The sequence below is a fragment of the Vombatus ursinus genome, unplaced genomic scaffold (assembly GCF_900497805.2).
Source record: "Vombatus ursinus unplaced genomic scaffold, bare-nosed wombat genome assembly UNPS02014779.1, whole genome shotgun sequence".
Taxonomy (NCBI): Eukaryota; Metazoa; Chordata; class Mammalia; order Diprotodontia; family Vombatidae; genus Vombatus; species Vombatus ursinus.
In genome coordinates this window covers 22,376,316-22,390,882 of record NW_020954557.1, presented here as the reverse complement: position 1 = coordinate 22,390,882, position 14,567 = coordinate 22,376,316, and the positions used below count along the sequence as shown (strand labels likewise).

The 14,567-nt window shown below is 34.1% G+C and overlaps 1 protein-coding gene across 1 annotated transcript in view; it reads right to left on the bottom strand.

Moving 5' to 3' along the window:
- The window catches only part of HIBCH (3-hydroxyisobutyryl-CoA hydrolase), a 100,800-nt gene that overhangs the window by 56,778 nt on the left and 29,455 nt on the right, over window positions 1-14,567 (bottom strand). The window contains exons 5-6 of the mRNA XM_027865677.1: window positions 3,790-3,870; window positions 2,989-3,041 (exon numbers count right to left, since the gene is read on the bottom strand). Of these exons, the coding sequence (XP_027721478.1) occupies window positions 2,989-3,041; window positions 3,790-3,870 (134 nt within the window). The remainder of the gene's footprint in view (window positions 1-2,988; window positions 3,042-3,789; window positions 3,871-14,567) is intronic.

Here is a 14,567-nt window from a genome sequence, read left to right as displayed (position 1 = left end):
AGAAAAGGGTAAATTACATCACATGAAGAGGCACAAAGACACATTACAGCAGAGGGAAAGAAGGGAGGGAGATGAGCGTTGTTTGAACTTTACTCTCATCAGATTTGGCTCAAGGAGGAAAGAACATACTCAGGTACAGAAATTTAACTTGCCATATAGACAGTAGGAGGGGAAAGGGGAAAGAAAAGGGCAGGGGGGATAGAAGAGAGGGAAGAAGTATTAAGGGAAAAAGGAAAAACAGGGAGGGGGCTGATAGAAGGGAGGGCAGATTGAGGGAGCCGGTGGTCAAAATAAAATCATGAAAAAAGAGTCAATAGCTTAGTCAAAGGAGGCACAAAAAATACTGAATAAAATAACACCTTAAAAAACAGAACAGGCCAAATGGTAAAAGAGGTACAAAAATCCAATGAGAAGAATGCCTTGAAAAGCAGAATTTGGCCAAATGAGAAAAGATATACAAAAATTCACTGAAGAGAACTCCTTAAAAAGCAGAAATGGCCAAATGGGAAAAAAGTATAAAAATCCACTGAAGAAAAGAACTCATTAAAAAGCAGAACTGGCCAAATGAAAAAGTAGGTACAAAAGCTCATTGAAGAAAATAATTGTTTAAAAATTACAATTGGGTAAGTAGAAGCTAATGACTTTATGAGACATCAAGAAACAGTAAAACTAAACCAAAACAATGAAAAAATAGAAGACAATGTGAAATATATCATTGGAAAAAAAATCTGACCTGGAAAACAGATCCAGGAGAGATAATTTAAGAATTGCTGGGCTACCTGAAAGCCATGATTAAAAAAAAAAAAAGCAAAGCCTTGACATCATCTTTCAAGAAATTATCAAGGAAAATTGCCTTGATATTCTAGAACCAAGGGGTAGAATAGAAATTGAAAGAATCTACCGATCACCTCCTGAAACATCCCAAAATGAAAAGTTTCAGGAATATTATAGCCAAACTCCAGAGCCCCCAGGTCAAGGAGAAAACATTGCAAGCAGCCAAAAAGAAATGATTCAAATATAATGGAGCCACAGTCAGGATAACACAAGATTTAGCAGTTCCTACATTAAAGGATCATAGGGCTTGGAATATGATGTTCTAGAGGGCAAAAGAGCTAGGATTACAACCAAGAATCACCCACCCAGGAAAACTCAGTATTTTCTTCAGGGGGAAAAATGGATATTCAATGAAATGGAGGAATTTCAAGCATTCCTGATGAAAAGACCAGAGTTTAATAGAAAATATGACTTTCAAATATAAGACTCAAAGGAAGCATAAAAAGGTAAACAGGAATCATAAAGGATTCAATAGGTTAAACTATTTATATTCTTACAAGGGAAAATGATATTTGTAACTCCTAAAAACTTTCTCATTATTAGGGCAGTTAGAAGGAATATGCATAGACTAAAAGCACAGGTATGAACTGAATATGATGAGATGATTACCTAAAAAATAAAATTAAGGGATAAGAAAAAAGAATACAGTGAGAGAAGGGGAAAGGGAGTAGTAGAATGGGGTAAATTAGCTGATATAAAAGAGTCCTGAAAGAGATTTTACATGGGGGGAAGTGGGTACAGGTAGGGGAAAGAGAAGGGGAGACGCATGAACCCTACTATCATTAGAATTCACTCAATGAGAAAATAACACATACACTCAGTTGGGTACATAAATCTATCTTATCATATAGGAAAGTGAGAGACGAAGGGGTAAGAGAACAGGGGACCTGACAGAAGGGAGGGGAGACTGGGGGAAGTAAAAATAAGAAGCAAAACACTTTTGAGAATGGACAGGGTGAAAGGAGAGAGAGAGTATGATAAACAGGAGGAAAACAGGATGGAGGAAAAAATATATTTGGTAATCATTACTATGAAAAAAAATGTAAACAAGTTTCTCTGATAAAGACCTCATTTCACAAATCTGAGATCTGAGTCAAATTTATATAAATAAGAGTCATTCCTCAATTGATAAATGGTCAAAGGATATGAATAGGCAGTTTTTAAATAAAGAAATCAAAGCTATCTATAGTCATATGAAGAAACGCTCTAAATCACTATTGATTAGAGAAATGCAAATTAAAACAACTCTTTGAGCCACCAACATAGACGTCTTGGATTGGCTAATATGACAGAAAAGGAAAATGACAAATGTTGGAGGAGATGTGGGAAAATTAAAACACTAATGCACTGTTGATAAAGTTGTATAATGACGTAACCATTCTGGAGAGCAATTTGGAACTACACACCAAGAGCTATAAAACCCTTTGACCAAGCAGTACTAATGGTCTATATCCCAAAGAGATAAAAAACAAAAAGGAAAAGGACCTGTATGTACAAAAATATTTATAGCAGCTCTTTTAGTGGTGGCAAAGAACTGGAAATCGAGAGGATATCCATCAACAGGAAATGCCTGAACAAGTTGTTGTATATGATTGTAATGGAATATTATTGTGCTATAAGAAATAATGAGCAGTATGCCCTCAGAAAAACATGAAAAGACATATGAATTGATGCAAAGTGAAATAAGTAAAATCATGAGAACTTTGTACACAGTAACAGCAATACTGTATGATGATTTACTGTGAATAACATAGTTATTCTCAACAATACAATGACCTAAGACAATTCTGAAAGACTTATGATGAAAGATGCTATACATCTCCAGAGAAAGAACTGCTGGAGAAATACAGATTGAAGATACTTTTTCTTTACTTTCTTTTTCTTGAGTTTTTTTGTCTGTGTTTTCTTTCACAGCATGACTTACATGGAAATGTGTTTTGCGTGACTAAACATGTATAACCTATGTCAAATTGCTTGCCTTCTCAAGGAGGGGAGGAGGTGAGAGAAACTCAAAATTTGAAAAAAGAATGCTAAAATTGTTTTTACATATAATTGGGAAAAAATAAAATATTAAATTAAAAAAAGAACTTTTGTATTGGCTTTGGCATATAATAAAAATCTGTCTCAATAACTGCAATAAAATATTTTACTTACTCCACCCATTGTAATTCCATGAATAAATGAAACATAAGGCTTCTGATAAGTACCTACAAGAAATATAGCTATAATTAATTTCAATATCTGAAAGCTTCAGGTTTTTTTTTGTAAAAACACATAGAAATATTTAAAGTACAAATATTTGCAATATAAATGGAGAAAAATAGAGGAGTAGTCAACAAAAGTGGTTTGAAAAATATAGATGTTATCAATCAATCCATATTATTTCATAAAAAAATAATTAGCAGTATAATACTTACTGTTCTTTTTGTTAATGTCTACTAATCACTGTAAGGTCAACATATAATGGAAGCTCTTTATAATGATGGATTGGAGAACCATGACTACCTTTCACTTTCTCTATAGGTTAACAATGTTCCCTTTTTCTATGCTTGTTGAATTATTTCCCATGAGGCATCTTACCTGAATATGTATATTTCAGCAGAACAAGATGTGTACATATATGCAGCGTCCTCATTATGTCAAAATGGGAATAATGATGCTTGTACTTAATAAAGCTTAAGGCACTATAGAAATGTGTGTTATTCCTATGTCCCATGGAAAGAGACCTCAATTCTTAACTGCTATTTGCACTATCCAGCTAAACACACAGTTATTAATAATTCTCAATGCAGTATATTAAGCCAATACTTCCAAGTGAACAAGTTAGTCTTTTAATAAAATACTAGCCAATGCACAATAAAGATTTGTTAAATACTATATCATAATTTAATTTTTTAAGTTAGATATGCACCTTATTTCTTAATTCTACTTTATGACAATGCATAGCACACATACCAATGGCACAATTCAGCATATACTCTTCTCTGAAGAAGTCTTGAGCCAATTTCTGTTTTGCCTTCCCTGCCTCTGATACAGCTGGAAAAGAAAAAGAATAAAATCTAAAACAGAATAAGGTGAAAGTTTTTTGATATCAAATATTCAAAAGTTATGATTTCATCAAAATCACTGGTGAAAAAAACTCTAAAAGGGCTATTATTCATATATTCTCAATAACCAGAAGACGGCTTAGATGTCGTCTAGTTGAACCTCATCATAAAGGAGCAGAGGATTCGGAAGTGGAATGATCCTTAATCATCTTTTTCTCAGAGATGAAGAAACTGAGGATCCAAAATAATAAGTGAATTCCCCAAGGTCACACAGACAATAAGTTACAAAAGGCCTGATTTAAACCCAGGTGCTCTGAATCCAAATTCACTACTACTGACTATCATACCATCCCACTTCCAGATAGATAGGGCTAGTTAGAATAAATCACTTACCCAAAGTCACATAGCTTATCAGTGGCAGAGCCAGGACTCAAACCCAGGTCTCTGAGCTTCGGGTCTAGTGGTCCCTCCACTACATCATACAGTCCTCACCCCTGAATCTATTGTCTTACTTAGGCTCTGTTCATTTCTCTTTTAAACTCTGTAATTTCTCCCACTAGGAACCACCTGTTTCCTACATGGTCTTATCTCCATGCAACCATTAGTGCTTAGATCAAAAACACCCACGCTTTTGACCATGCCACCCTTCTCTTCAAATCCTATTAGCGACTATTACACTCAGATATGGTATCTGAAATTAAACATACTTCACAATTCCCATTATGAGGAAAAAATTACCTATGGAATTTTTGGTATTACGTTTATAACCTAAGAAAGTTATAGGCAAGAAATACGGACTAGTCTGCATATAAAAATATTCATATAGGAGCATTATTTGTGATGGCAAAAAGATATAAACAAACCATGGACTCAACCACTGCAAAGTGTTTAACTAGATTGTGGAATGCAAATGTAATAGAGTATTACTGTATATAAAGAATGAAGAATTCAAAGAATTATAGGAAGACATACAAAATAATCAGAGTGAAGAAAGCAAAAGCAAAAGAAAAAACACTACAAAAATGTATAAGCATAAAACAGTAATAAAATTATTATTTAACACAATGGACACAAATGATACTTCCTTTTAAGATTAGTACAATTTTTCATTCTACCACCAACAAATAACAAATATGGATCATCACAAATACAATTTGCAAACAATTTTATGCACTGTCTTAACTGTTTTATTATATTTTATTTATTTTGTTAAGACAAAATTTATCATTTTGAAAAATAATATTGTTGGTTGTTTATATTAATTTCAGGTTAATCCTCTAGAATTTATTTCTGTCTTCTTTCAAAATATTCCAACTCTTGATTCCTTCTAAGCTTTAAAATTAAATTTGACATCTGCTTCTTTCATCTTACCTTTCTTTGATCAGCCTAAAAGCATTTTATCCATCTGCTCCCTTTTGAGTCAACCCTACTGCTGTTTCCCTTATTAAAAAATAGTTTTGATTTTGAATAAAAGTACTATTGTGACAAGCCACTTCTGTATAATAACCAAGGTTTGAGCTTTCATTGTAATTGTTCTCAAATTAGTATACAGATAAAATGTAACATCAAAACACAAATAGGGTACTTCATACATATAGATTTTTTTTAATATGCTAAGAAAAATAAGTGGGTCAAAGGGAAAAAATAAAAGGAAACTTGCTGTGACATATTTTAAATTATAAAGATACAGAGAAGAACCAAAGCATAAAGTTTGTGCTTGAAATACCCAAGATTATAATAATGACTCATGTTTACATAATACTTCAGGGTTTACAAAGCTCTTTCCCCACAACAGTCCTGTGAAGCAAACATTACCATTACCATTCTGTACAGGAGGGAAGTTACATGGCTCACCTATGAGCATCGCCCATTCAAGAGCTGAACCTCAGTCCTCCTGATTTTTATCATACTACAATGCTTTCCCAAGACCCTTTACAAAACTTTGGAGAAAAGAATCATGTTTTAATAAAAGTTTTAAGGAAAACTAGACAGCAGTATGATGAAAAATGAGTTTAGATCCATTCCTCTAACCACATAGTATTTTTTTTAAAAATCTAACTGATCAGTGACCCAATAATTTTTAAACATTCAAAATCTGAGATGACTCCATTATTCCTTTTTTCTACCAAATGAAGAAAATAACAATTTTTTTTTATCAAGCAAATAAGACAACACTAGGAACAAAATGGATTCTTCTATTTTTAAAAAAACAGTATATACAGTAAAAACAGTATAAAAAACAATGTATCCATAATAAAAATAAAACGATTGAGTAAATATATTTAGGATACATATATGTGACAAAAAGCTGAATCTCTTAAGAAACTTATAAGAATTTACCAAAAAAATACCCATTCTCCTCTGGAGAAGTGCTTGAAATATATCAACATACTATTACTAGGCACATAATCCAAGGAAGTCAAAGACACAGGAAAAAATACAAATTTATTTATATAGTATACTTTATAGTAGCAAATAACTGGAAGCAAAATGGGCACCCATCAATTAGTGAAAGACTGAATTCACAAATTATATATATAATATATATATGTATATGTATGTATGTATGTGTATATGCAACATATACATACCATATATATATATATATATACATATATATATACACAATATGTAAATATAACAGTATCATTGTGCTGTAAGAAACAATAATAAGAATTTAGAAAAACTTGGTAAAACTTTTATGGCCAGATACAAAACAAAATATCCAGAACCAGATCAACTATTTATATGATGAGCACAATAATGTCAAAGAAAAGAACCCTGAAAAATATCAGACTGATCAGTGTAGTGACCAGGTGTGACTTCAGAGGGCTGTTGAAGCACATCTCACACTTCTCTGACACTGCCACCACCATGGCACAGGCCCTCATCACCTCATGCCTGCATCACCATAATAGCTTGCTGTTTAGTCTCTCTGCCACAAGTCTCTCCCCATGCCAGTCCATCCTCCACTCAACTGTCAAATTAATCTTCCTAAAGCACAGATCTGACCATGTAACTCCCTATTCAATAAACTCCAAGAGCTCCCTATCACCTCCAATATAAAACCCTGTGTTCAGTGTTTTAAGCCCTTCATAGCCTGGCCCCCTCCTACCTCCCAGTCTTCTTACACCTTACTCCCATCCACATATTATGTGATCTATTAACACTGCCCTCCCTGCTGTTTTTTCTGTAAGACGCTCCACCTCTCAATTCTCCATTTTTCACCTACTGTCCCCCATGCCTGGAATTCTCCCCCTCTTCATCTTCACCTCCTTGTTTCTTTGACTTCCCTCAAGTCCTAACTAAAATCCCACCTTCTACCAGCAGCTTTCCTGATCCCCCTAAATGTTATTGCCTTCCCTCTGTTGATTGTTTCCAATTTACCATTTATATTATACATATATACACACCAACATGTAATATATATGTATGTTTATATGTGTGTGTACATAATTTGTACATATCTGTTTTCATGTTGTCTCCTCCATTAGACTGTGAGCTCCTTGAGATCTTTTGCCACTCTTTGCATCCCTAAGGGTTTAGCATCGTACCTGGAACAAAATAGGTACCTAATAAATGCTTACTGACTTATCTGCATATGATAATAAAAAGTTTTGTAAGGAGTCCTATTTTGAAATCTGATGTTTTATCCTATTTGAACTAAATATTATATTTGAAGAATCACAGAAAAGAGGTCAATATACGTTGTTTGAGCCTGCAGCCTAACTGGCAGTTGAATCAAGAAGGGACACAGCAGACAGTCTTGCCCACACTGATATTTCACTGTAGGCCAGGACATCTGGAATTTAAAAAGTTAAAGCTCTGGGTAGAAGGGGTTAGTTTAAAAAAAAAAAGTCAGCTCCCTGACAGGCCAAGTATCTTTTGCCTCATGATACAACAGACTTCCCACTGAATACTACCACCAACAAACAAATAAGTACAGGAGCCTTCCACCATCACTAGTCCTTCTTCAAGCCCAACCCTCATAGCCATGATCTTAGAAAGCAACTCCTGTGGAAAAGGGGCCAGCAATCTCTATCAAGTGCCAATCAAATCCCACACACAGGGCAGACAGATTAGCCTAGAAGAAACAGCAAGGCACCCTAAAGGAAATAGGAGACAGCAAGTGCCAAACAAGTCAAAGCACCATCACCACCCTGTCACTATCATCTCTCCTCAGTCCCCGATGGCACCCCACCATACCTACTTCCAGCCCAACCCTCACAACCATCATTCAGGGAACCAACTTCCGTGGAGAAGGGGCCAGCCATCTCTACCAACTGTCAACCACCTACCACACACAAGGCAAGACACCTTAACAGGGACAGGAGGTAGCATGTGTCAAGTAAGTCCAACCACCTTCACCAATTTCTTTCAGATCCTAACAGAAAAAGCCCATTACCCTGAATCTAAAGAGCCTTGGGAAAAACAATGCTTCCAGCTCAGTGTGCTAAGCCATCATCATGGGAAGCAACTCCAGTGAAGATGCTGGGCATCTGCAGCAACTGTTCCTTCAGGAGCTGCAAACAAAGCTACCAAAGATCTAAAAAGGAGGTTGTAGCCACCAAATTCTTTAACACTGTGACATGGTTCAACATCAAAAACTGATATTATTTTATCAGTGGAAATGACATTAATTAAACTAAATACCATAGTTTCTATCTGACTAGCAGCTGAAACAAGCATATGTGTTTTTCTCCCCCATTAGAGCTCCTTGAGAGAAGGGACTGTCTTAATTTTCTACTTGTATCCCCAGTGGTTTGCACACAGTGAGCTCTTAATAAATGCTTTGTTCAGGTATTCATTCATTCATTCACCCTGAATTTCTGCTACCACAACTAGTTTCTTGCCTCCATCTCAATTTCCTGGATTTTTGAACTCCCAAAGAAACCTAGCACTTACTGATTGCCTAGTTTCCTGATAATAGGAGTGCTTGAATCCTGATTCGGACCCTACCCCTCTTTCCAAGGAATAGTTTGCTCCTCCACAGGCCTGGTGTTTGCCCTAATCATTCGCATGTGCCAGCCCTCTCCTAATAGGATATAATAATGTCATGAACATTAAAAGGAAAAACAAAATCCAGTTTTTGAGTAAACAGAGATTTCATATAGTAATATACACAGAATATTTCAACATATAAATTATTCAACTATTCTTTTCTACTGGAGGGCCCTACAAAGTCCAAATCAGAAAGCTTACAAGCAATATCTACCAGTATTTATCACCACTAGTTTACAATGTCACATTATATCAACTTCTCTAATCTTAGAAGAAAAAGTATAGTTAACAAACTAGGAAAGTTTGTTAAGATAGTCCTTTCTGACTAAACTGTTTACATCCCAACATAGGAAAATGTTACTTGTAATTCTTAAGAACTACATCACTATTATTGCAGTTAGAATGAGTATACATGGACAGAGGGTGTGAGTATACGATGACTGATGATATAAAAAAAAATCAAGGGGTAAGAAAGAGTATTACCCTGAGAGAAGAAAGAAGAGAGAGGTAGAATGGGGTAACTTATCTCACATGAAGAGGCATCAAGAACCTATTACAGTGGAGCAAAAGATGGGAGGGTGGGTAACGTACACTGCTTGAATCTTATTGGCATCGTAATTGGCTCAAAAGGGAATATCATACATAATCAGTTGGGTATAGAAATCTAGCTTACCCTACAGGGCAGTAGGGGGGGGCTTAAGAAAAAAGGGGGGATTGACAGAAAGGAGGGTAGATTGGGGGAGGCAGTGGTCAGAGGCAAAACACTGGTGAGGAGGGAAAGAATGAAAGGAGAGAAACAAGGAAAAATAGGAGGAAAAACAGGATGGAGGGAAATACATGGTTAGTAATTATAACTGCAACTGTGATTTGGATGAACTCTCCCTTAAAACAGAAGTAGACAGAAATGTAGATTAAAAACCAGAATTCTATAATATGTTGTTTAAAAAAAAACACACTTGAAGCAGAGAGTCACACACAGAGTAAAGGTAAGAGGCTGGAGCAGAATCTATTATGCTTCAGCTGAAGTTAAAAAAAAAAGCAGGAGTAGTAATCAAGATCTCAGACAAAGCAAAAATATATCTAATTAAGAGATAAGGGAGGAAACTACCATCTTGCTAAAAGGTACCATAGACAACAAAGTAATATCAATATGAAACATATATGCACCAAGTGGTATAGCATCCAAATTCTTAAAGAAGTTAAGTGAATTACAAGAGGAAATACAGAGCAAAATTATACTAGTGGAGGACCTCAACTTTCCCCTCTCAGAACTAGAAAAATCCAACCACAAAATAAACAAGAAAGAAGTTAAGATGAACAGAATTTTCGAAAGGTTAGCTAAGACCAACCTCTGGAGAAAACTGAATGGGGATAGAAAAGAATATACCTACATGGCACCTACACAAATAATGCTCATATATTTGGGCATAAAAACCTCAAAATCAAATGTAGAAAGGCAGAAATATTAAATGTATCCTTTTCATATTATAATGCAATAAAAATTATATTCCTTGACACTTACTAGCTATGTGACCCTGGGCAAGTCACTTAACCCCGACTGCCTCACCAAAAAGCAAAAATAAATAAATGAATATAAAAATTACATTCAATAAAGGGCAGTGAAAAGATAGAAAAAATTAACTGGAAACTAAATAATCTAGTCCTAAAGAATAAATGGGTCAAAGAAGAAATCATAGAAACAATCAACAAGTTCATTAAAGAGAATGGCACTGATGAGACAACAGACCAAAATTAATGGGATGCAGCCAAAGCAGTACTTACGGGGAATTTTTTTTTTTCAGCCAAAGACAAAGTTTATTAAAACACTGCCTAGGGTGAGAGAGATTCCTAGTGAGTCTTCGCTATTGGCTAGATTTTAAGAATCTGAGCCGGGGGAAATTTATTTCTCTAAATTCTTATATCAATAAAACAGAGAAAGAGCAGATCAATGAACTGGGCAGGCAACTAAAAAAAAAAAATTAGAAAAAGAGCAAATTAAAAATCCCCAGTTGAGCACCAAACTGGAAATCCTGAAAACCAAAAGAAGGTGAGATTAACAAAATAGAAATTAAGAAAAGTATTGCCTAATAAATAAAACTAAGAGCTGGTTTTATAAAGAAAAAAAACCAAATAAGATAAACCACTGATTAATTTGATTTAAAAGAAGAAAGAATAAAACCAAATTACTAGTATCAAAAAAAGAAAAGGGTAAACTCACCACCAATGAAAAGGAAATTAAAGCAATCATTTGGAAATATTTTGCCCAAGTTTTATATTATTGTCAATAAATCTGACAATCTAAGAAAAACCAATGAATATTTATGAAAACATAATTTGTACCTGACTAACAGAAGGGGAAATAGAATACTTAAATAAAGTATTCTAAGTAAAAGTAAACCCTAAGCTAAAAAAAAGTAAACCCTAAGTAAAAGAACCCTAAGCTAGGGTTCTAGCTTAGGGAAAAAAAATTGAACAACCTATCAATGAACTCCATAAGAAAAAATCCCCAGGGTCAGAAGGATTTACAAGTGAATTTTGTCAAACATATAAAGAACAATTCCAATACCATGTAAACTATTTGGAACGTAGGAGTCCTACCAAATTTATTTTATGACACACAGATATAGAGCTGATACCTAAACCAGGAAGAACCAAAACAGAGAAAGAAAATAATAGACCAATTTCTTTAGTGAATACAGATGTAAAAATTCTGAAATAAAATATTAACAAGGAGATTACAGCAATATATCACAAGGATCATATACCATAACCAGGTGGGATTTATACAGGAATGCAGGGCTGGTTCAATATTAGGAAAACTATCAGCATAATGTTGACCATATCAATAACAAAACCAACAGAAATCATATGATTATCTCAATAGATGCAGAAAAAGCTTTTGACAAAATACAACACCCATTCCTATTAAAAACACTAGGGAGCATAGGAATATATGAAGCTTTCCTTAAAATGATAAGTAGTATTTTTCTAAAACCATGAGCAAGTATTATCTATAATGGGAGTAAGCCAGAAGTCTTCCCAATAAGACCAGGGGTGGAGTAAAGATGCCCATTATCACCACTATTATTCAATATTGTACTAGGAATGTTAGTTATAGCAATGAGAAAAAAAAAGAAATTGAAGGAATTAGAATAGGCAATGAAGAAACAAAACTATCACCCTTTGCATGTGATATGATGGTATACTTAGAGAATCTTAGAGAATCAACTAAAAAACTACTTAATTAACAACTTTAACAAAGTTGCAAGATATAAAATAAACCCACATAAGTCATCAGCATTTCTATAGACTACCAACAAAGTTCAGCAGCAAGAGATAAAAAGAGAAACTCCATTGAAAATAACTGTAGACAACATAGAATATTTGGGAGTCTACCTACCATGACAAACCCAGGAACTACATGAACACAATTATAAACATAATTATAAAACACTTTGCACACAAATAAAGTCAGATCTAAATAACAAGAAAAATATCAATTACTCATGGGTAGGCCAAGCCAATATAATAAAAATGATAATTCTGCCTAAATTAATTTACTTATTCAGTGTTATACCAATCAAACTACCAAAAATTATTTTACAGAGCTAGAAAAAAATAACAATTCATCTGGAAGAACAAAAGGTCAAAAGTATCAAGGGGATTAATAAAAAAATGCAAAGCAAAGTGGTCTGGCCGTATCAGGTCTCAAACTATATTATAAAGTGGTAACCACCAAAACTACCTAGTATTGGCTAAGAAATACAGTGGTGGATCGGTGGAATAGATTAGGTACACATGACACAGTTGTAAATGACCATAGTAACCTAGTGTTTGATAAACCCAAAGTCCTCAGCTTCTGGAATAAAAACTCACTATTTGGAAAAAACTGCTGGGAAAACTAGAAAACAGTATGACAGAAACAGAGTATAGACCAATATCTAAGGTAAGGTCAAAATGGGTACATGATTTAGATATAAAGGGCAATACCATAAGCAAATTAGTATAGAAAAGAATAGTTTACCTGTCAGATCTATGGAGAAGGGAAGAATTTATGACCAAACATAAGATAAAGAGCATTACAAAATGTAAAATGGATTATTTTGATAATATTAAATTTAAAAGGTTTTGAACAAACAAAACCAATGAAACCAAGATTAGAAGGAAAAAGAAAGGCGGGAAACAATTTTTATAGCAAGTATTTCTGATAAAGACTTCATTTCTCAAATATCTAGAGAACTGAGTCAAATTTATAAGAATACAAGTCATTCCCTAATTGATAAGTAGTGAAAGCATATAAACAGGCAGTTTTCAGATAAAGAAATCAAAGCTATCTATAGTCATATGAAGAAATGCTCTAAATAACTATTGATTAGAGAAATGCAAATTAAGACAACTCAGAGGTACCATCTCATACCTATCAGATTGGCTAATATGACAGAAAAGGAAAATGATAAATGTTAGAGAGGATGTGGGAAAATTCACCTGTTGGTGGAGTTGTGAACTGATCCAACAATTCTAGAGAGCAATTTTGAACTATGCACAAAGGACTAGAAAAACTGTGCATATCCTTTGATCCAATAATACCACTACTAAGTCTGTATCCCAAAGAGATCAAAAGAGAAAGAGAGAGAGAGAGAGAGGGATCTATTTGTACAAAAATATTTATAGCAGTTCTTTCTGTGGTGGCAAAGAATTAGAAATTGAGGGAACGTCCATCAATTGGGCAATGGCTGAACAAGTTGCAGTATTACATGAATATAATGGAATACTATTGTACTATAAGAAATGCTGAGCAGGTAGAGTTCAGAAAAAGCTGGAAAGACATACACGAACTGATGCAAAAGGAAATCAGCAGAACCAGGAAAACATTATACACAGTATCTGAAACACTGCACTGGTCAACTACAAACAACTTAGTTCTTCTCAGCAAGACAATGATCTGAGACAATTCCAAAAGACTCATGATGGAAAATGCTATCCGCATCCAGAGAATGAAGTAATGGAGTCTGAATGCAGATCAAAGCATACTATTTGCACTTTATTTTTTTCATGGTCCTTTTCTTTTGGCCTGTTTCTTCCTTCACAACATTAATGACTAATGTGGAAATATGTTTTACATGCTTGCACATACATAACCTATATCAAATTGCTTACTGTCTTAGGGAGCAAGTGGTAAGGGAGGGAGGGAAATAAATTGGACTGCAAAAAAAATTTTAAATGAATGTTATAAATTGTCTTTACATGTAATTCGAAAAAAATAAAATACTATACACAGATAAATAACAGATGAATGAATAAATAAATAAATAAATAAATAAATAAATGAGATAGGCTTTTCCAAAGACCATAAAAGGTAAGGGACAATTACTCTTTTCATATTTTTGTAAAGTCCTTGAAAGCTATCAATTCTAAGCCAAATCTGAAATTTCCCTTAACAATGAGAATTAATTAAAGTGGAAGGGCATAAATAAAGAAATCACACACACACACACACACACACACACACACACAATCACCTTAGTAATTTCAAAATAATTTATGGCATTATATAAGTATTCTGTTGAATCAAAAAGGTATGGCTGGTCTTAAATATCTCATTTTTCAGTATAAGTGTTGTGATTTCAGATGTGATTCTGTTTTCTATAATTAATTTTACATTCAACTATACCTGCCCACATCAAA